Source organism: Condylura cristata, unplaced genomic scaffold (assembly GCF_000260355.1).
Source record: "Condylura cristata isolate star-nosed mole 26May11 unplaced genomic scaffold, ConCri1.0 scaffold00003, whole genome shotgun sequence".
In the NCBI taxonomy this organism is placed as follows: domain Eukaryota; kingdom Metazoa; phylum Chordata; class Mammalia; order Eulipotyphla; family Talpidae; genus Condylura; species Condylura cristata.
The window spans coordinates 21,633,983-21,654,659 of record NW_004567104.1 but is presented as its reverse complement, the minus strand read 5'-3'; the positions used below and the strand labels follow the sequence as shown (position 1 = coordinate 21,654,659).

General features: G+C 41.5%; 1 protein-coding gene across 4 annotated transcripts in view; it reads left to right on the top strand.

Moving 5' to 3' along the window:
• Nucleotides 1–17,496, top strand: part of DGKG (diacylglycerol kinase, gamma 90kDa) — a 188,253-nt gene extending 170,757 nt beyond the window's left edge. For 2 of the 4 annotated variants that reach the window (XM_004675068.2, XM_004675069.2), the window contains 2 exons: nucleotides 4,720–6,897; nucleotides 16,384–17,496. In XM_004675068.2, coding sequence (XP_004675125.2) covers nucleotides 4,720–4,818 — 99 coding nt within the window. In that variant the 3' untranslated portion in view covers nucleotides 4,819–6,897; nucleotides 16,384–17,496. The remainder of the gene's footprint in view (nucleotides 1–4,719; nucleotides 6,898–16,383) is intronic. The other 2 variants (XM_012733606.1, XM_012733612.1) reach the window with 2 other exon arrangements.
• Nucleotides 17,497–20,677: the final 3,181 nt, after the last annotated feature.

The following is a 20,677-nucleotide window of genomic DNA, read 5'->3' as shown; positions in this document are numbered from 1 at the left end:
AAAAAAATTACAAGACTGGAGGAAATCAAACCTTCATCCACTTGATGGATCACCAGTCTTCTAAGTCCAAAAACCTGGTTCTGAAATAGCCAAATACTCATAATATTATTTATTTAAAATTTGCAAGACTTAACAATGTAATACAAGACAGAAAACACATATCAAGCAATTTTTAAAGTTTTGAAACAAGTTTAAAGTTTTAAAACTAGGAATATCAAAAATGACCCAAAATTAGTAAATGTGTTTCAGTACCCATTAAAAGAAAAATATTCTCATGTTGTTTTAAAAATTAAAGGTCAGTGATACACTTCTTATAATGGCTATAACTAAAATAAAAGAACACAAGTTCTCCTTAACAACAGTAGCTTCCAAAGGAGCTCAAAACCACCATTATTTACTCTTTAAAAAATAAAATTAGGAGGTTCTTTTTCAGAACTTAAAAAATGTAGCCTCTTTGAATTTGGAAACAAATTCAAAGTATCATCTAAAGCCATCATTTAAAAAAGGAAAAAAATGCGGAATGAGTAGTACCAGAATTAAAATTTAAAAAAATAAAACAAACTTAAAAAGGAAGAAAATAATAAAAATAAAAGTAGAAATTAATTCAAAAATAGGGAAATCTAGAACCAGCTCTTTAAGTATGTCAAATATGCAAAAGCATGATACAAAAGTCCTAATTAAAGAATTGGTATATAGAATTGAGCAATATAGTAAAAAATACTTTACTTCTCAAAAAAAAGGAATGCAAGAAAGCCTTCAAACATTAGTTTAACAGAAAAATTATGTAAATAATACATTGAACAAATGACCCAAAAATATTCTATTACATTCCACATTTCTGGTTATTGAAGGTAAAAATTCTTCAGAAGCTAAAATTGAGAAAGGTACTCTCTCTAAATAGTTAAAAATACCTGAAAAAATATCATTTTACTTAATAATAAAACACAGATGCTAATATTGTTTGGAAATTCTAACCAATGCAGTATATGAAGCAGAAAAGAAATATTACTATTTGAAAACGACTCAAACTCATTATTTGCACATAATGTACATATAGAAAGCTGTTAGAATCAACTGAAAACCTTATAGTATGTTACTTCATTAATGCCCTATAGAAAAACAAGCAAAGTTGAATAATTTTGGTATGTACCTCAATCATCATTCAGAAGAATACAATGGGGGAAAGTTGAGCTATCATAATAGCAATAACAAAAACATTAAAATGAACTGTGAAGAAATAAATGACAACAGACTTAGCCAATATGAAAACATTTTTGAATATAGAAACAATGTAGAAGCCATGTTTCTAAATAGGGATCTCAAAAAAATCCCAATACAATTGTTGCTTTAATTTGGCAAACAGCAGTTAAGGCATTTTATAACAAAACAGGAAGGAAAGACTTACTAGAAGATATTCAATAGTTATACAACAACAATAATTCCACAAATGGATAGATAAATCAATAGTACCTGGGGGGGGGGAAGCCCTAAGAAACTTTAACACATGTAAAAACTAATAAAGGAAAAAAAAAGATCATAAACTAAGTTGAAAGGAGTTGACTGTTTAACATATGGTATCCAAGAAATTGACGGTTTACGAAAACGTCATTATGTCAATATACCAACCTCTGACTTCACTCCCACCCAATTAAAGTATTAAGTGTTATATCTGTGGGGGAGGGGAAGAATAAGAGGGTAGGTGACTATAATCACACTATCAGCATGAACTTTCTAAGGAAAAGGTGATATGTTTATTAGCAAATTTAAAATTCTACAAATAAGAAACGTCAATTAGATATTTAAAAGACTAAGGACAAGATGTTTGCAATAGATATCTTAAAAAGCAGGTTACGCCTTCCCTAGTGGTGCAATGGTTTAGGGTGCACACTGCAAGCTAGCCGCAACCGCTTCAGTGCGAGTTCGATCCCTTGCCCTGGAGATGACCCACATGGTGACAGACCTCTCCTGTCTCTCTCCCTGTTCCCCTAGCAATGTACTCATTGATCTGCCTATTCTGCTCCCCACTCTGTCTCTCACTGCTCCTGCACCTGTGGCCTGTACCCCAGTTCTGTATGCATAAATAAATAAATCTTTTTTTTTTTTTAAGCAGGTTAATTCCCACAATGTACAAAGAACTCCTAGGAACTGGCAGGAGAAAATATCAACATAATAATTAACAGAATTCACAGAAGGAATGCCATGAGCTATAAAAAAATATTTATTATCACAACTCTTAACAAGAGGGAGAGGGAAGGAAAAATTTCAAATGAAAATAGAAAGCATGCCATATGTCACTTATCAAATCAACACAATTTGTTTTTCTTTTGGAGATAATATTTCTTGTTCACAAGGGTGTGGTGAGTCTAGCTCAGTCAGTGAAGCCAGAGTATAATTGGTAAAGTTTTTCTAGAAGCAATGTATTATGAGGACCTTTACAAATATTAATATACATTGATCGAGTTCATTTGCCCTGACATTAAAATTGTTCATATGCTTCAAAGAATTTATTCTAAATAAGGTACAGTTTATCAAAAATACAAAAAGAAATTGACATGTAAGAATGACGATTTATCATTCATAATAGCAAGAAAATTACCTTAAAGTTCAATATTTAGGGTATGGATTAAATCATCCTTATGACATTCATCAGCTTTTGAATAATTTTAAATCATTGAAAATCATACTTAACAAATATTTAGTGATATTGGATATGCTTTCAAGATAAAACAGATTAAGTTTTATTAAAAACATGTGGGCATAGAAACAAACTAAAAAAAAAGCAAAAAAGTTAACAGTTGCTGTCTGCCCCAAACACAGTCATCTGTGCCAGGACATTCCCTCTCTTCTCTTGGTTGTGCTAATCATTGGTCCTTCCATTGCATAAAAATGAAGTTCTTCCCACCATGGGGCTCCTATGTTTAGGAAAGAAGGTCTAGAACAATTAAACAATCATCAGATAATGCAAAATCACATGCAAAGATAAATACTGTGAGAATTCTCAGTCTATACCTCTCTCCCATAAATTCAGGAAGATACACAAAGCCTATAGGAAAAGAATACAAAATAGTACTTGATATATTATTGGTTTGCTTCTCTGGTGACCATAAACCAAAAAGATTTACTCCACTTCTCAATCTCCACCCCTGAAGAAACCCACATCAGCATTGTTTTCAGTTTCTATTAACCAAGGTATGCTAATTCTCCACCATGATTCTTGGTCCTATCCTTTTCTTTCCATATTTTGGGCCTTATAAATTTAAACCTGGTTTGCAGTAGAATCCACTTAGCCAGACTCTTCCCTATTCCAGCTCTCCCTTAAAATGGCTGTTGAATTATTTCTCTCAAATTCGATTTCTATTATGTTATTCTCCAACTTAAAAGGTTATCAATTCCCCAATTACCCCCCCCAAAAAAAACCCCTTTCTGAAACCCTATTCTAGCCGTTCACCTGACCTCACTTCTCATCCTTTATCCAAATATGGGGTTCATATGTGGCCTGTCTGCCCTTTTTTGTCCTTTTTTTGTCCTTTTATTTTTTTGCCGACGCATTTCCCTCCTTTCCTTTCAAAAATTAAAATTCTTTGTAAACACTCCATTCAGACTCTGCATTCCTTGCCTAGCTCTTAACACTACTTGACTTATCCCACGTTAACTTAATAAACTTGTTGACATTTTCCATTTTACAGTTTACATGGGCTTTCACTGACAGTCTATCATTTGATCTTCACAATTTGGTGAGAAAAATAGGGTGAATGTTATTATCATCCTTTGACTGTTGAGCAAGCCCTAGTTTTGAAAATTAAGTGATTTATCCAGAGGCTCACAGCAAAATAGTCAGAGTTCCAGAACTGAGCTATATATAGGTCTTTGGAGACCCAAATGCAGGTCTTGAATTCTAAGAGTCTCTTGTTCCCACATCATCTTCCTACTGTGAACATATGTCATATTTGATAAGTGTTATTGATGGACTGATAATGCAGTCAGTGCAGATTATTTAAGCATCAGTGTCACCAGGTCATATTCAAATAAGAATTAAGCATTTTGATGCCATGCGCTAGGATTAGGTTGGGAAGAAGGCAAAATGAGTACTTACCAGTTTGCATGAGAAAATATTCATGAAACCTAAAAAAGTTGCATCTTCCCTGGCAGACAAAAAACATATGTATGTTTCATTGGGAAATTCTCCACCTGGTGTTGCTTGGGCCAGAGGTCAGACTGAATTCAGCTTTGAGTTACTGGTTAAAATCTTTGCTTTGCCTGTCCAGGAATGGCCAGAAGCAATAGGAGCTGAAGAATCAGGCTGTGTCTGCCCCTTCTGTGTGACCTTTAACCAAGCTAAGACATCACAGAGCCTTGGGCTTCCATCCCTTTATCCATCCTGCAGAGGGGTTGACTGAGATGGTCCCCAAGGTCTCCTCTGGCTGTGACATTCTGAGAGTCTATGAATAGCGACGACAGAAGACAGGTGCAAGTTGATCACCACGTGGGAAGCTTACACCTGTCTCTCCTCAGTTTTTCCTCCCCTCACTTCCAGTTGCCAAACTCCAGGCCCAGTCAGGGTCCAGTTGCCAGTTTTGAAGCCGTTCAAGGACAGTCGTCCTTCTGCATGGGGCTCCTTCTAACCCAAAGCTGGCCTGCCTTCCTCTCTCTGCGACTCACTTTCCCTTAGGCTACTGGGGTGTGCATGCCACTAATTCATCTCTGCCTCTTTGCTTTTAGATTAAAATTACTCACAAGAACCAAGCGCCCATGATGATGGGGCCTCCCCAGAAGAGCAGCTTCTTTTCTCTGAGAAGGAAGAGCCGTTCAAAAGACTAAACAATGTACATAATGCCAGTTGCACTAAGAGAGAAAACAAGAAATTGTAACACACACACATGCACACACACATACACACACACATGAACACATGTCAAACATACACACTTCTCTAACCAGTGGAAGCAAAGCCACCCTTCAGGAAGAAACCTTCACCTTGCCATTCATTTTATTTCAACAGTGGAAGCATCCCAACCGCACCAGGGCCCACCAGAGTGTGGTGGGCCCATGCAACAACCGCCACCATCCCAGAAGGCCGTGAGTGGGACTTTCTGAGACTGAAAGAAAATCTTTCTTTCTACCAGTCCTGCAAGTTTCTTCATGGACACTCAAGGAGCAGGTTGCAGGTTTCCTGCCTACTGTGAGATCGGATGTGGCCAACGGAAAAGACTCCTGTTGTAGAGAGCTTGCACAAAGGTCTCTCTGTGCAGAGACAAAATGCCTCCAACACTCAGAGAGTAGTCCTTGCTGGGCTCTGCAGGCACACGTGGTTCCTAGGTTGCCCTTCGAGCAACAGCTTCTTCTTGAACTTGCTGAGGAGGCAGAAAGGCTGTGGAAAGCGGTGTTTCCATTCCTGGTTCTCTGCGCTGTCAGTGGGCACTTGTTATTTTCCCAAAGCCTTCTCCTGGTGGCTGTGTGTTTGTTTAGAAATGGCTCCAAGAGCCCCCAGAGCTGCCTGCAAGGCACACCTTAGATGTGGTATTTATTTTCTTAGTTCTGTGAACACCTGGGAGGGAAAGCAGAGAAACTGGGATTTATTTTTCAAATTGGTGTCATAATATTGTGTAAAAAGGAAAGAAAAAAAACCACCCCCAGCTTCTTTCTTTTTCAAGCCAAAGTGTGTTTCCTGTTTGAGTTCCAAGCCCTGGTGACAGACTATTCCTGAAGGCAGAAAAGATGGGAGGGAAGGGCCTCTGGCTGAGGAGACCAGGAGACAAACCATCAGGCACTTCTCTCCTGCCTCTGCATCCACTACTCCCAGAATATGATCTGAAGACCCTTGTGATGGTCTGTGTATGTGTATATATATGTAGCATATATATTTATATAGATATAAATATTTATTTACCGATGGACTTTTCCTGATTGGGGAAAAAAAAAGATGTAGTTATAGGAACAGAAGAACGTTCTTATCCCCCACACCCCACCATTTCCCCATAGTGATCCAATTCTGGAGCCTCAACACAAGTATGAAAGATGTGCTGGGCAGGAATTACTTTCCCTTTTGTCAGATAAGGAAACTAAGTCTTGGAAAAGTTAAGTGACTTGTTGTCTTGGTTCATGTGGTTTGGAATAGGTGCCACTGAGAAGATAATGAACAGAGGCAAGAATCTACACATCTTGGAATAGATGGTCATTTCTGGCCCCTAAGAAAGATTGTGTTTGGATGTAAGGATGGGACAGACTCACACAAGAGAATAAGGGCCTCCTCGTACTTCCCAGAGGTCTCTCTGGCCTGAGAAGTTGGCCAGTGTTGAAGACATTAGACAGATCATCAGATTTAACTCTCCACCTGTCACCTCATCATAGTCGCCGTAGTGTCTTATTCTGGAAACACCCGTGGCTTCAGGGATACCTCAGTGGGAGTCACAGGAGGACTCAGGCACTTTCTACAAGGTGCTGCCACTCGGTAGCCAGAAAGGCCTCGGACAGAATTCACTGGGCTTCACTCAGCTGGTGCCTGTGTGACCCTTCTTTCCCCAGGGCCAGCATATGTCATTTCATTGGTAAAAAGAAACATCTGCCTCTGCATCTTTACTTCCTCAGGCCTCCATCCCCTTCTGAGATTTCTCAAGAGGAAACCTGGGCCTATTCGACGCAGCTCCACAGAGCTGCTTCTAATCTCCTTGAACTAGCTCAGGAGCTTTGGACAAGGAAGGGAAAATTAAGATTGTATGCAAAATTGATCCAACTCTGACAGAAGCAATCATCTAGGACCACCTAGGATGGAGAGCTAGAATCATCCAGCTCGACCTAAAAGCAAAGAACACTGGCCAGGGACAAACCAGGCCACCTGAAGAACATCCTTACCGATGGGATCCTCGGTGATGGCACCAACAAGCTCCAGAGTGACAACAGGTACTCCCTCGGAAGCCACTTAATTCTGAAACTAAGGCAGGTTAAGGCAACTGAGCCTAAGACATTTATAGTTTTTGCATGTATTTCAGCCTTAACCCTCCAACACTGAGGCTGTTGAAACCTGGCACTTATCAACATGTGAAAATGATTCTCAGAGATTCACAAGTCTCCTGCAGGGGCTCACCACTGCCCACTCTGCTCTAGCAGTGTGACTTGAGTTATGCTTCCCGAGGCCTCCTTAGAGTCACAGGGTGTAACAAACGTTGATGAATTGCACTTCCAATTTTACAACTTCAGTAAGTCTAGTGTGGTTTAATCTGACTTTGTAATTCACTCCTTAACTACTATGACTGCGAGTCCCTACCGTCTAGGACCTCATTGTAGTGTAGAATACCTGACCACAGTGACCTATGAGGTAGGTAGAGAAGGTATTATGATCCAAGTCCTCATAATGAAGAAAATAAGGTTTAATGAAGTTTAGTGGCTTTCCGCATCACACAGTTGGGCAGTCAGAAGAGAGTCCTGTCCCCTATTCCTCATCTTACTCTGACACTAGCCATGTTACAGACTTGTTCTCACCCTCCCCCATACTTCTATCCCACTAGCAATAAAAAATGAAATGGGAACTCATCAATACCTTGTTTTGTTCCTGGACTAATAGGCTAGGAGTTGCATCTAATTATGGCTTGGTCTTTGTAGGTTTCCTCCAGTGAGTTGAGAATGGAGATAGATAAGTAGGATGATTATATTTCAGGTCAGCGACCAGCTCCTCTCAAGAGAGTTCTTTCCACAGATGGAAAAGATATGTTAAAATTGCCAAATAAATTAGGAAATACTTGGCAGAACCTGGAAGAGCCTCCAGACTGGCATTACATAACATGCATATATATTATACATATGCACATTATATAAGGTGACATAGTACTTAATGTGCTGTATATATTATGTAAATTACATATTTGTGAGTAATCATGATAAATATAGAGACCCACTAATCACTTTTTTACACATACTCAGTGACAGATTAGGAAGTTACTTTGCCAGGGAGTCTTAAAACTTACTCTCTCCTGCTGCTTTGGTTCTAACTCCTGCCAAAAATAATTGCATCAACTTTTCCCCATCTCTATCCCCCTCTCCTCTTGGCCAGAATCCTCAGTTACCTCCTGTCCCAGTTAGGCTCTACCTTCCTTGTAACACTACCACAATTTGGATCCATGGAAACAGAATTAGAGAGATGGGAAGGCTCTAGACTCAGATTCACGAAATCACAGGTCTCTACACCTCAACACTCACAGACAAGTGGGTGCCCAAAGCTAGTCTTAAGGGGATACAAGGGAGGAGAAGACTCTACCAACCTTCCCAGGAAGGAAACTTCATCATGTTCCTTGGTCACCAGGTCCAGGAGCCAACAATAACCAACCAGGAAGTTATTTCAAATGTCTGGTGGGAGTCCTTGCAGCATATCTGATACCATAATTTTGAAAAATGTGTTTCACAAAGATGTCCTTGACAAGAGTGCTGTGGTCAAGTACCAAATCCCCTCTTGGAGATACACAGAAAAGCTTAACACTAAGGACTCACAGTAAAGGACCACAGAGGTGTCTGTCTGTCAGCAGCTATAGAAGCACTGCTTAAGCCTACCCTTTCTTTCTGTTCTCTTTCTTTCTTTCTGATGGGATATATGATATTACCGAAAGTACTTTTCTAGCACAAAAAGTCTTCATTCTTAAAATGAAAGTAGAAAGTCTCTACTTTCTTCTGTTTTATTAACTAACTTTATTTTTCCCCTCAACCAAGGATCAAGGAACTGGATTCTTTGTCCCCTGAGAAAGGAAGGAATTGGAGGAAAATTAAAGGGGATATATAGCAACCAAGGGTCAGGCTTCATCTTTATGGCTCTGCGAAACAGAACTGGATCTAAAGAATACAGTGTTAGAGAGGCCAAGGTGACCTAGTGTAGAAAGGACTACCTTGCAGAGAGATGAACATCTATCTGCTCTAATAGAAAAACCTTTGACCTGATTGGGCAGGGAACAAGCAGTGAATGGCACACCTTGTCAAAAAAAACTAGAAACGGTTTTGCAGGCATCAATGTTACATCAACTGGTCTATTATTTTCTCTAGATCAGCATTATTTCAGTGCCCCCCCACGACAACCTTTTTTTTTTTTTTTTGAAAGAATGAGAAATGGCCCATAGAGATTTCCAGATCAGTGGAAACTGACTATTTCAATCGTATTTGCACGTGGCCGGATTGATCAGACTCAGAGGCGCTCTCAAGGCTAATTACTGGTGACAGAGATCTCTCCTTAGTAGCTCTGAAAGTTAAAGGAATGAGTTACAGTATTAAAATCAAAAGAGAACTTCATCTCTACTGGGTCCCATACTGCTAATATGGAACACTTCTAGTCACAAATGCCAGACCTGAACCTAACTTGCAATAGGAAGAGAAAAAAAACTATCCCATGTGACAAGTAAAAATTGAGTTTTTTATAAAATGAGAGAAGAATTGTATAGAATTTCACATGGGGCCATTGTATTTAATTCACCCTGATGTCCTACATGATCTTGGACATTTGGAGTGCACACGGGGGAAAAGCTAAGAAAGAAAACTCCCATTTATTGCTTTCTGGGTGCAAGACATGGTAACAAAGTCTTTTCATATCCTCTCCCTTTTGATGATCAGAACAGCCCATGATATGAGCTTTGTACTTATTTTACAAATGAAGGAGTAAGTAAACGCATGGGAAGGTAAAATACCATATCCAAAAGACAAACAGATAACAAGTGGTAGAGCAAAGACTTGACTTGGGTCTGTGACACATCAAAATGTTCTAGATTTTAGTACCTTTAACATTCTTCTCTGTTTCTCACCCAACCATCATCCTAGGTGAGAGTACGTGACATTGGCAAATTGGTCGCCTCTCTGGTCAACCTCTATCTAGTCATCTAATCATGTTCCTCCCAAAGAACGTCCAGTGTTTGCTCATATTTGAACTCAGCAGCCTCTGTGGACTGCTAGAATCCAAAACATCACCTTTGCAGTCAAATTGGCAATAATTTTTAATCGTCAGTGTTTCAAATTCAGACAAGATGGAAATCATTTCCCAGAGCCTACCTAATAGGTGTCCTGTTCAATTTGTTCAGTGGGAGAGCAACAAACGACCTTCTCAGACTTAAATGCCATGGTCAACAGTGACCGGCCCGCACAAGGAAGAAGGAGTAGGGTTTTTGAAGGGAGCTTCCAGCAAGAAAGCTCAGCATGTGATCCTCATTAGTGATAGGCGTGGGCTGGGCCATCTGTGTTCCACAGGAGAACAGAATGGCAAGCTGCCTTTCAGATGCCAAGAGATGCTATCTAATAGGAAGATCCAGAGAGCTCAAAAAGCAGAGAGACTTCTTTCCTCCTGGGCATCAGAAAACCACAGGGACACAGTAAACCAAAGTTTGGGGGGGGGTGTAATTAGCTATTTAACATGCTTGCTTCTACTTCATTCTTCATGTCAGTGATGCAGAGCAGCAAGCAGAACTCTGCAGTTTCATCTGCTAGTTCAAGAGTTCAAGTTCCTTTTATATGGAGCCCATGATGAACCCATGTCACCCTGAAAGGCGTGGATGCACTAACAGGTGCATTATACAGCTAGGTTCCAGAGTTTGCAGTAAAGATTCTGAGTCTCCCAGAGATCCATAAACTGCAGATAGAAGAGACCATTTAATTGGATGATCAATGCAGATTCTAGGGAAAAAAATAATCAGAAAACATGGAAGACTACTCTAAATGGGTCAAATTAGGAAAATGTGATGAAGCAAAGAGGATAATGTCTTACCCACTCTCACGCATATAAGTAGGTAATGAGTAAGTGTGTATTCAATGAGTGAGTAGCTAAAGTTGGTATCTATTCTTCTACCCTGGAATGGGTAGGGGAAGGGGAGTAAAAGGCATGAAAGCTTTTTAACTAACAACTCAGGAACTTGAAACCACAGGATGTAGAGGGAGCTCATGGGGGCCTTTAACTACCCAGACATCTGTTGAGTGATGGATACAGCTAAATATGGATCATCAAAGGCCTTTCTAGGTCACATGGAGTGCAGCTCCATGATTCAGAAAATGCGATATTCAACTAGGAAAGAAAGATAGAAATATTTGCAATCTACTTCTTAGAGATCAGGTCAGAACTGACAAAGACAGTATAGAAGTAAAGTTACAACAGAATAAAAAGACAGTACAGAAGTAAAGTTACAACACAGCAAATATCATAATAAGATACAGATTCAGGACATGACAAGAGACAGAGAAGTGGGTATTTTAACAGATTTATTTGGACAAGAAAATGACTATGAACATCACAGTCCAAAGGAAGAAAGAAAAAAATGGGTCTCTTAAAAAATTAAATTAATTGTTAAATGAAAATATCTATGCATTGATGAACTTTTTAGTAAATAATAACCATAACTGTCCAGTCTAAAACCTATTATTTTTAAGGCCATTTTTAAAATGCACAAGAACTTATGAAGTCAGTGGTGGTTTAAAGGAAACTGGGGGGGGAGGGAAGTAAATCTTAATGAGACAGAGTCAGAATTCAGACGTGAGAGTATCTACCTTCAAAGTCCAGGTCTATGCTTACGGTGCCATGGCCAGTTCCTCTGAGAATCAAGCACGATGACAGGGATTTGGTCCCTCAAACCAATCCCCTGTGTCCAACTTGCTTCCTTCTCACATTAGAAATTCATGTCCCTGTCCTCGCTTTTCCACAGGGCTGAAATGAGAAACTGCATTCCTTTGGCCATGGAGGGCACTGGGAAGGAACAGATCTGGGCACGAGAAGGTCCATCCATGCGTACTTACCTGCCTCTCTTTTTCTTAGCTCCTCTCCAAGTCACCACCTGGACCATACCATAGGACACTACTCAGAACAGCCAACGATGAACACTCAAGACCTCCACCCAATCACAGCATTCACATAATATTAGCAATCATGTTAAATGATACACAGAGACCATCTTGACATTCAGTGCAGGTGACCAGGATCAGGGAGTCAAACACTAGAATTTAAACAGAATTTAGAACAGATTTCTAAGATAGGGTGAAGAGCTGACATGTCCTTTTAAAAATCTGATGGTTGAATCATAATTTGGAGTAAAAGGACTGCTTTTGGAATTAGGCAAAAAGTTCATTTTTTTCCTTAAAAAGTTCCTTTTGAAATAGATGACCAGTAATTACCAGATGAGGGAATAATAAGAGAGTAATTTACATTTATTTTAGATAACACGAAAGGAAATAGACTTGATAAACCCCACAATATGAATGGCAATCCAGAAGATTTCAGAGTTATAATGAATGAACTCTTTTGTGTCTATATTTTCCTATGAAAACTGGTACCAATTGTTTACCATAAATGGCATGGTCATCAAGAAAAGAAATATTTTCCTGGTAAATATTTCCTCTCTCCCCAATATCCTGGAGGTAAAACTATTTATTTTAGCCTAGAGACCCATCCTGAAGTGTGTTAATAATAGAAAATGTCATTCAATTGCTGTTTGGGGTTTGCTGCCATCATACTCTGCTACCACCAGGCATTAAAGCAATGACAAGAAGCCTAAGAGCACTAAGCAGTTCCCACACCCCCTTCCTCCCTATCAGCCTCCTGAAGTTCCCCTCACCCAGATTAAATATAGTCTGGAATTAAAACATCTGGGAATAATTTCTTTTTATTAAGAAAATTGTTAAGAGCAAAAATGTAATCCCAAATATTTCTAAAAAGATAAATTTCAAACATACAGAAAAGTAGTGCTACGAGTGTAATAAGAACCCATATACGGAGCACTTAATTTCAACAGTTATTATTGTGCCATTTTTGTTTCAATTTTTTTAACTAAAATATTTGAAAGTTAATCATAGATCTCATGGCATCTCAAGCCAAAATCCTTGGCCAAAATACACTGTGCTGAAAGGGATGTACATTACCTACGATGCCAGAGGAAGACCTCAGAGTGTTGTGCTGGTGAGCTTGGTCCTTTCTCAAGTGACTGAATCCACTGGCCACACTAGAAATTGATCAGGGCAATAGCCATCACTTATTGAGAGAAAGTTTTGAATGGAACCCAAGGAAAGTCATTCTGAATTCAAAACATTCCTGACTGAACTGGAAAGGAGGTGGTAAACAGCATACTAAGTTTTTCAAATACACAAGATGGGGAAGTGTTATAAGCACAGATGATGGCAGAAAGAACATGCAAAGTACTGTATTTACCTGAACGATGCAGGTTCTTATTTTTAAAATAAAAGTTTAAAGCACAAATAGTTACAGAAAGGCTGGGCACAGCCTTATGTGGACAGGTAAAATAGTAAAACATCCTATTTTCACACTAATTTATTCATATCAAAAAAAGTTAGTTTTTGCCCCACACGTGAAGATAATGAAGCCAGCCTAGGGGAGGGGCAGGCTGCCTGAATGTACAGAAAGAGCCGCCTCCTTCACTGGCATGGATCTGGAAGTGGGTCAACCCCCAAGAGAATGTCTGGGAAATCTGGTTGAAAAGCATCAGCTCACTTTTGTGAGGGAGAGAGCATTTCCATAGGTGAAGTATAAGGAAGCAGGTATCACTCTGTGTGCACCGTGGTTGGCCTCTGGGATCCAGGTGGACTGACAGAGATGGTCTGGACAATGTGGTGGGTCAGTTTGCTTGCAAGAATCTGCCAGCTCAGTGACTCTGACAAACAAAAGAGAAACAGGTGAAATAAATGCCAGGAGGTATCAGAACGTTCAGCCTGTCTCAGCCCATACATGAAATGAGTTTCACAGTCAAGAAAAGCCTACATGGCAGCAACAACTGAAAGCAGGCCCAATACCCAACCAAGGCCTGATTCCCAGCTGGACACTGGAGTACCTAACTACCCTCTTGCTCTCTATACTCCAAGAGAAAGAGCTCTCTATGTATACCCCAATGCACAGCCGCATAGCTTTGACTCATTAAACTCCTCACCCCAGTGCCCTTCCCATACAACCTGGGGTTCATTAAAAAAAAAAAGCATCACCTTCTCTTTTCCTGATATTGCTACCAAGAGGAATGCCAGTCTGTGTTGGCTTCCATGGAGATAAAAATTGTTTTCATCTTCCTAAATAGGAGCACATTTTCTTCCCAGAGATCCTCCCTTCCCCACTTCTCCCTCCCTCCTCCTCTTCCCTTCCCTCCCTCACCCTCCCCATTTCTCCACCTCCCCTCCTCCCAGTCTTTGGAAGAACACAATTTCTTTGAGTTCCCTCTTCCAGCCTAACCCCTGGCCCTGAAGCCCAGGATCCATTTATGGGCGTGACAACACATGAGCTCACTGGAGCGCACACAAGAGCTTTTGGCAAGTCTTCCAGGAGACGGATGGCGGCTGGGGCTCAGCACACTAGCTCGCTTAGTCTCGGCCATGGGGTTTTTCTTTCCTCTCCTCAGAACAGAGAGCCATCTATTTTGCGTGATTTTGTGTGGTAGCAGGGAGGAGGAAGAGCAATGGTCCCTCCTAGATGCCATTGGCTAAAACTGACATGATTTCCTGCAACGGGGAAATACACACTCAAAAGACAATATTCACTTATGTATGTTAAGCCCCCTCCAAGCTGGTGCTGCTCTTTTCCGTGAAGAGGCCATGAGCATTGCACGGCTGCAGAGAAGTAAATGGGGTCTGAGGATCTATGTTCTTTCATGGTCTCAGAAGATTCCATCCAACTCTAATGTTCTTTCTGAGATATTTGCAAGCAAGGCCTGGAGCAGAGGAAGAGACAAAACAGTTGAGAATTCCCATTTCCTCCAGCGGAAACAGAAAGGATATTTATAAAGAGCTGTCAGGTGTTCTCAAAGCCAGGTCATGTGAAAGAAATCAATCCTGCCCTGTGTATTTGGTACGAAACTCCTCTTCCAGATGGAATTTTCTTGAGGGTGGAGAGGAACTTTTGGGAATGGCACTCTGGACACTCAAAGAGAAGTAGGGAGATAGAAAAAGCAAGGGAAATTCATGAGCCCAAATTCAGTGGATGTTTTCCATGATTTCCAAGAGAAAGGAAGATTTTAGGTCACGATTGGTTTTGTCTCCTGCCACTCTCAGAAGGAAAAGTAGAGTTAGGAGGCACTTGATGGTAATGAGCTCTGCCCAGCTGCCTTAGTCACCTGAGGCCTGTCTACTTCCAGGAAGTGCCAGAGAAAACTTGGGGGAGGGGGATGTCTCAGCCTGGCCCCTCCATGTTCTCGATCTTGGGCATCCCAGGACCCCAGGGCACTTCCCCCTCCCCCCAGCATCAAATGGGGAAGCTGCTCCTCTGTCTCTGCTCATCTCCAGCTCTTCTTCCCACCCTGACCCCAAGTAGCAATAAGGACTTGGGCAAGTCACATTGTGTCTCACTTTCCCCACTTATAAAATGGCATTGGGAAAGATGATTAATTCATTTGTTCATTTAGTCATCAATAAATATTTTACTATTAAACAATTCACCAGGCACTCACTGTACTCTAGCGTCCTATCTCTTCACTTCCACCCACCCGCAGTGCCTGCTTCTTTTACTTTTCCCTCTCCCTTTTACTCTCATTAGGTTTCTCTTTACCCCTTTACACACATGCACGCACGCGCACACACACACACACACACACATCCCACCATGATTCCATTTTTAGAACATTCAACCATAAAATCAAATGATCAGAGAAATCTGCCCAACTTATCTCCAGGTAAATCATGCTTTAAAGGCCCAGGAAAGATCAGAGACATGCTCCAGAGCCCACCTGCAAGATGCATTTGCAAGTCTCACAACCTTCTCCATCAAGAAATTGTCCTCAACAATTCTTTCTATTCCATACTACTCTCTTTCCCCTTGATATTTTGCATCATATCTCAGGCATAAAGTGCCTTTCTGGGTATGAAACTATTGGTAAGGTTAAGCCAAGATGACATAATCAAGAATTCCAGACCATAAGCATACTAATTTCAATGTAAAAACAATGTCATCGGGAACAAAGAAGGAACTAGAAGTCATTGATAATAAGAATTATTTGACTTCTGTAAAATCAACAAAAAAAAAAACAAAGAATCAAAAACCCACAATCATAACATGACTGGCATCACAATTTCTGGTAGACTATCTCAATTAACATCAAAAGCCTACTGTACAGGGAATCATAACCACCTTTTGTTAGGAAGACCCTTTTCGAGGTCATCGAGTCCAAGCTTTGATGCTGACTTGGCAACCAGCAGAACAGGTTTATGTTTTGTTGATTATGGTTGAATGGCGAATGTGGTCATTCAGCCTTGGTTCCTGTGTCATCCAAAGTGATTGCCCCCGAACAGGAGGTAAACCCGGCCACACACAGGGCCAGGTGATGGTCCTTTTTGTGTGAACCTGTCAATGCAGCTCACAGTCTCGAGAGAGGCTGTGCAACTCAGTGGGTAGATCACCTGACAAGGACACAGATTTCAAAATCGGCAATTTTTTGTTTGTTTCTTCTCCAGATGACAAGGTACCACAGACCCAACTAAAGAGAAGAGGGTCATATAGCAAGTTGATGATTCAACTTACCACAATTGCCCTCTTCTATAGAATGATGCCTCTGTACCATCATCCTCAACGCTCGGTAGATATGTCAAAGAAAGTGCCACCATTGACAAGAAGCCATAATTCCAAGATGCTCTCTGTGAAGGGGGTTCTGATGGATGCTTTTCTCTTTCTGCAGGAAAAAAGTAAGATCCTTCTCTCTTGGAAAAGTCTGGCAAGTGTTCCTTAGTGGCTGCTGTGGAAGGGAGCTAGATGCCATGTCCATGATGGGGTGAGGGGTGCAACTCTGCCTGGACTTGCCCGTTAGCCTCCCAGGACCTCTCTTTCTCCATCTAGCAAACAAGAGGGCTTTAAAGACCTTCCCTCTTCTTGATCTTGCCTTCACATGGTGTAAACGTGGCCATAGGAGAGGAGGCAAGATCCCTTTTCCATGGATCTTCCATCAACCTCAAGACTTCTCCCAGTCTTGTTGACCAGCCAAGAATCTACCTGTTTTCTCTCTTGAGGATTGATCATGTTCAGAAATAAGTTGGGGGCAGGGGGAGATATAAAGAAGAAAACCCTTTGATAAGACCTCCCAGACATTCACACACACACATACGCACATATACAGACAAGCATATTCAATCCTTGAAGTGTTAAGCACTTTCTCTTTTGTGTATCAAGCCTATTTTGCCCTTTCTAATCGCCAGTGAGTTTGGAAAGAATTCAGTCTCTCCAATGGAAAAGCACTGCTTCCTCCTAGGGAACTTAGCTAAACCTTCTGTTGGGGGAGACCCTGGGCCCAGGTTGAAGCTAAAGGTCATAATACTCCTCAGCTGCACCCCATCAATGCAGATTCAGCAGACTCGGAGGCAGTGGTGCCAGGGTCCAGATCCTCCCCTCCTTGCTTGTCCACCTCCACTGCCTCCTCTCCCCCTAGGTCTGTTGTTTTGAAATGGCAGTTGCCTGCTCCAGCCTGCCTGTCTGCCTGCATAGAGTGGTGTGGACTTGTTCTGTAATGTACTGTGTGTGTACGTGTGTCCTGACTCTGTGGTTTACTGCAAATAAAAATGGCAGTTGATGACTGACCTCTGACCTCCTGGTGGCTTTTTTTCATGCCATTGTTTGAGAAATCATGACTGTTCTCCTCAGACATGGAGCACCAGAGACATGCACACTTCTGCAGGCTGTTCTGTAGCCTTTCAACAGTTGCCCACTGCTAAGGGGGCACTGCTGATATGCCAGGATAGGGAAGAATTGAGATTCAGTTACAGCTGTCCTGGTGCTGAGGAAGGAGAAAGTAAGCCCCAAAACCCTCTTCATTAAACCCCTGTTAAACATGTAAACCATCTTATTGACATATGAAAACTCCTCGCCACAGTGGGGATGAGCAAATAAAGGTTCAGAAATGATCATTCATGGGTTCAACAAGTAACAAAGTAAGTAACCCAGTTCTGTCTCTCATGAGCCAAAATTCATGTTCTTGCCTCTAAATCAGTGTTTGTCCAAGTGTGGGCCACGGACTGCTTCCACCAGGAACACCTGGGCCTTGATTCATGACCTCTAAGTGTAAGGCTCTAAAATCTGATTATTTGTAAGCTGGGACTTTAGATAGATTCTTGCTCTTGCCGCAGCTGGAGAATTCTTGCAGCACACTTTGCTGGGAGAAAGGGATGACTCTGGGAGGATGGAGACTAGCTGGGACCTTGCAGGCACTGGAGCCTCAGCCTAAATGCCCATTGAAAGATGAGGAAAATGGATACCATGAAATATATTCCAACCTTGGAAGGAGGAAATGCTGTCAAGTGTTCAAGACAGAAGGATATGTGCTGAGTGAAATAAGCCAATCACAGGACAACAAATACTACATGATTTCACTTAGGAAATCATGATACTTAGGAAGTATCTGAAATAGTCAAACTCATAGAAGAACAACTCCGAACTGAGGCTAACCTGAGCCAAGAAGTCAAGGTCACCCTCCAATGGGTCAAAGAAGGAGGTGCAGGCTCAACACAGAAGTCTTACAGACTGAAACTGCAATGGGGCAGCAACTCTGGGGGGAAGCCTTGCCACTACTTTGGGGGTGCTGCTGGTTGCACCTTCCCCCCTACCCAGCTTGCCCCCAATTGAACAGTCCTATGACTTGAAGTGCCAACAGCTGACCAACAAGCCCCAGAACACAGTCCCTGACCTCTGCTGCACTCTGTCTTTTCCATGTCTCTGCTGTCACCTTCAGGGCTGGGCAAGGACTTTGGCTTCAGAGACTCTAACCAAAATGTCATTCACTCCTAACCATGTCCTCCCCCTTGCACCTGGATTTGGTGAGTTCTATTTGTGCCTCGGCGTCTAGGTGGAGGTTTCTGAAATGGTGGTTGGATATGTCTGAGGTGGGGCACTGTAAGACAGATGCCTAATTGCTACTTAGCAGTAGAATAAAATACTGGAAATAGCTCAGCTGCCCACTCAACAGGAGATTCTGCTGTCCTCTCACCTTCCTGGCTGCAACACTAACTATGCATGAAAAAATATTTTCCTTTTGAAAATGGCTTTTCTTGAATCAAGAAAACACCTCCTGTGCAGAATTTGATATAACCAAATCAGCAAAATACTTAAATGTTTCGAATCTGGAAAAACATAGTTTATATATAGTATAATATAGTACATATATAGTGTATGATCTATATCACAGAAGAAAATTTCTTGAATCTCTATAGCTGACAAAAAGCATTGGGTAAACAAGGAAACCACCCAGCCATTGGAAAACAAAGACCTTGGGGTTGTGTTTGCATTTTAAACAATAGCCAAGAATAGGTCTTTTTGCTGTAGCATTTACAAGATTCTCTAACTCCTATGACCATGTTCCTGCTCCTTCCTCCACTTAGCAGATTATTGGATGCCCTTAAAAGTAACAAAACTGCCTTTGTTTTTAAATGTTCTCTCCTCCTACCTTCCATTAAACCAGACTATCAATTATTACAGAAGTATATCTGAATCTAACCCCCTAAAGCCATTCACAGAAGGAACAGGAAGTCAGAGGCAACAAAAATGACAATGAAAGTAGATCTGAAAGAAAAATCAAAGAGATCAGGAGATAATTGTGGTCCCAGAATTGGCCCAAGATCTCATCCAGAGCAAACCCTTCCTCCGCCCCTCCAGCGCCCTGCCCCTCCCCCCCCATTATCTGTCCAATCCACAGCCCTGTCTGCTGCAGACTGCTGATGGGTGGCCCCCTGCCTTCCTAGGGAGCCCACTTGGGAGTGGTGCTCTGAGCCTTAGATGGGCTTCTATTTTCCCTCATTAACTCCCATCATCGGCCTTCTCCTTGGCAATTAGAAAACACAAAATAAGCCTTCCCTCTCTTCTGCAGGACAGCTTTCAGCTACTTGGAAACAGCTACCTTGTCCATCTAGCTAAGTCTTTATTTTTTGTTCCCTCCAGACTAAACATCCTCTAAATCCTTAAATCATCCCTTATATGTCATGACTTTCTGAACACAAGCAACTCTTGCAACTTTCTCTGGAACGACAACAGTTTGCCAAAGTCCCTCTTAAAATGTGATTCCCAGAACTGAACACAGCGCAGTGCCCCGCATTAAACAGTGGACCAAGGCAGACCCGCATCCTTGGCTCTGGATGCCACATTAGCTTTCTTTGGCAACCTTATCACCCTGCTAATTCATTCTGCTCTCACAGCAGGACCAAACCTTCTAGCCTCTAATGAATGCTAATAACTACCACTGGTGTGGTGCTTCAGAGATCACAAAGTCCTTTCAGAAACATGTTCTCATTAACTCCTCACAACAACCAAGTGAGGTTGATTAAAGACTGAAGGTTTTTCTAAGGCCACATGGCTGGCCTCAGATCTGAGCCTATGAGTACCACTTTGGGCTCATCCAAACATCCTCCTGTTGTCTTTTCACTTGAACTTCTGTTAAAGCCAAGAAAGTTTCCCTGGCTTCACTCATCAGTGTCTGTTCAAAGTCTCCCCCTCCAGCCCTCCACTCTTCCTCAACAACCACCTCCCCACAACCCTTCTACCCCATTCCATTTTTTGTCTTGCTAATTTGTGCCCATGGATGAACCTGTCTAGATCTTTGTAACTCCCAATCTACTAATTGTTATATTAAAGGGAAGACACTGGGTCAAAAGAGAAGGCAACAGAAAAGGACCAACTACCAAGCAGGGGAGCCTTTAGGAAGGAGGTGGGAAAGATGCTTCTCAGAAAAGAATGGGCCATGTGGAGTGGAGATGCCAATGGAACAGGAGTCAG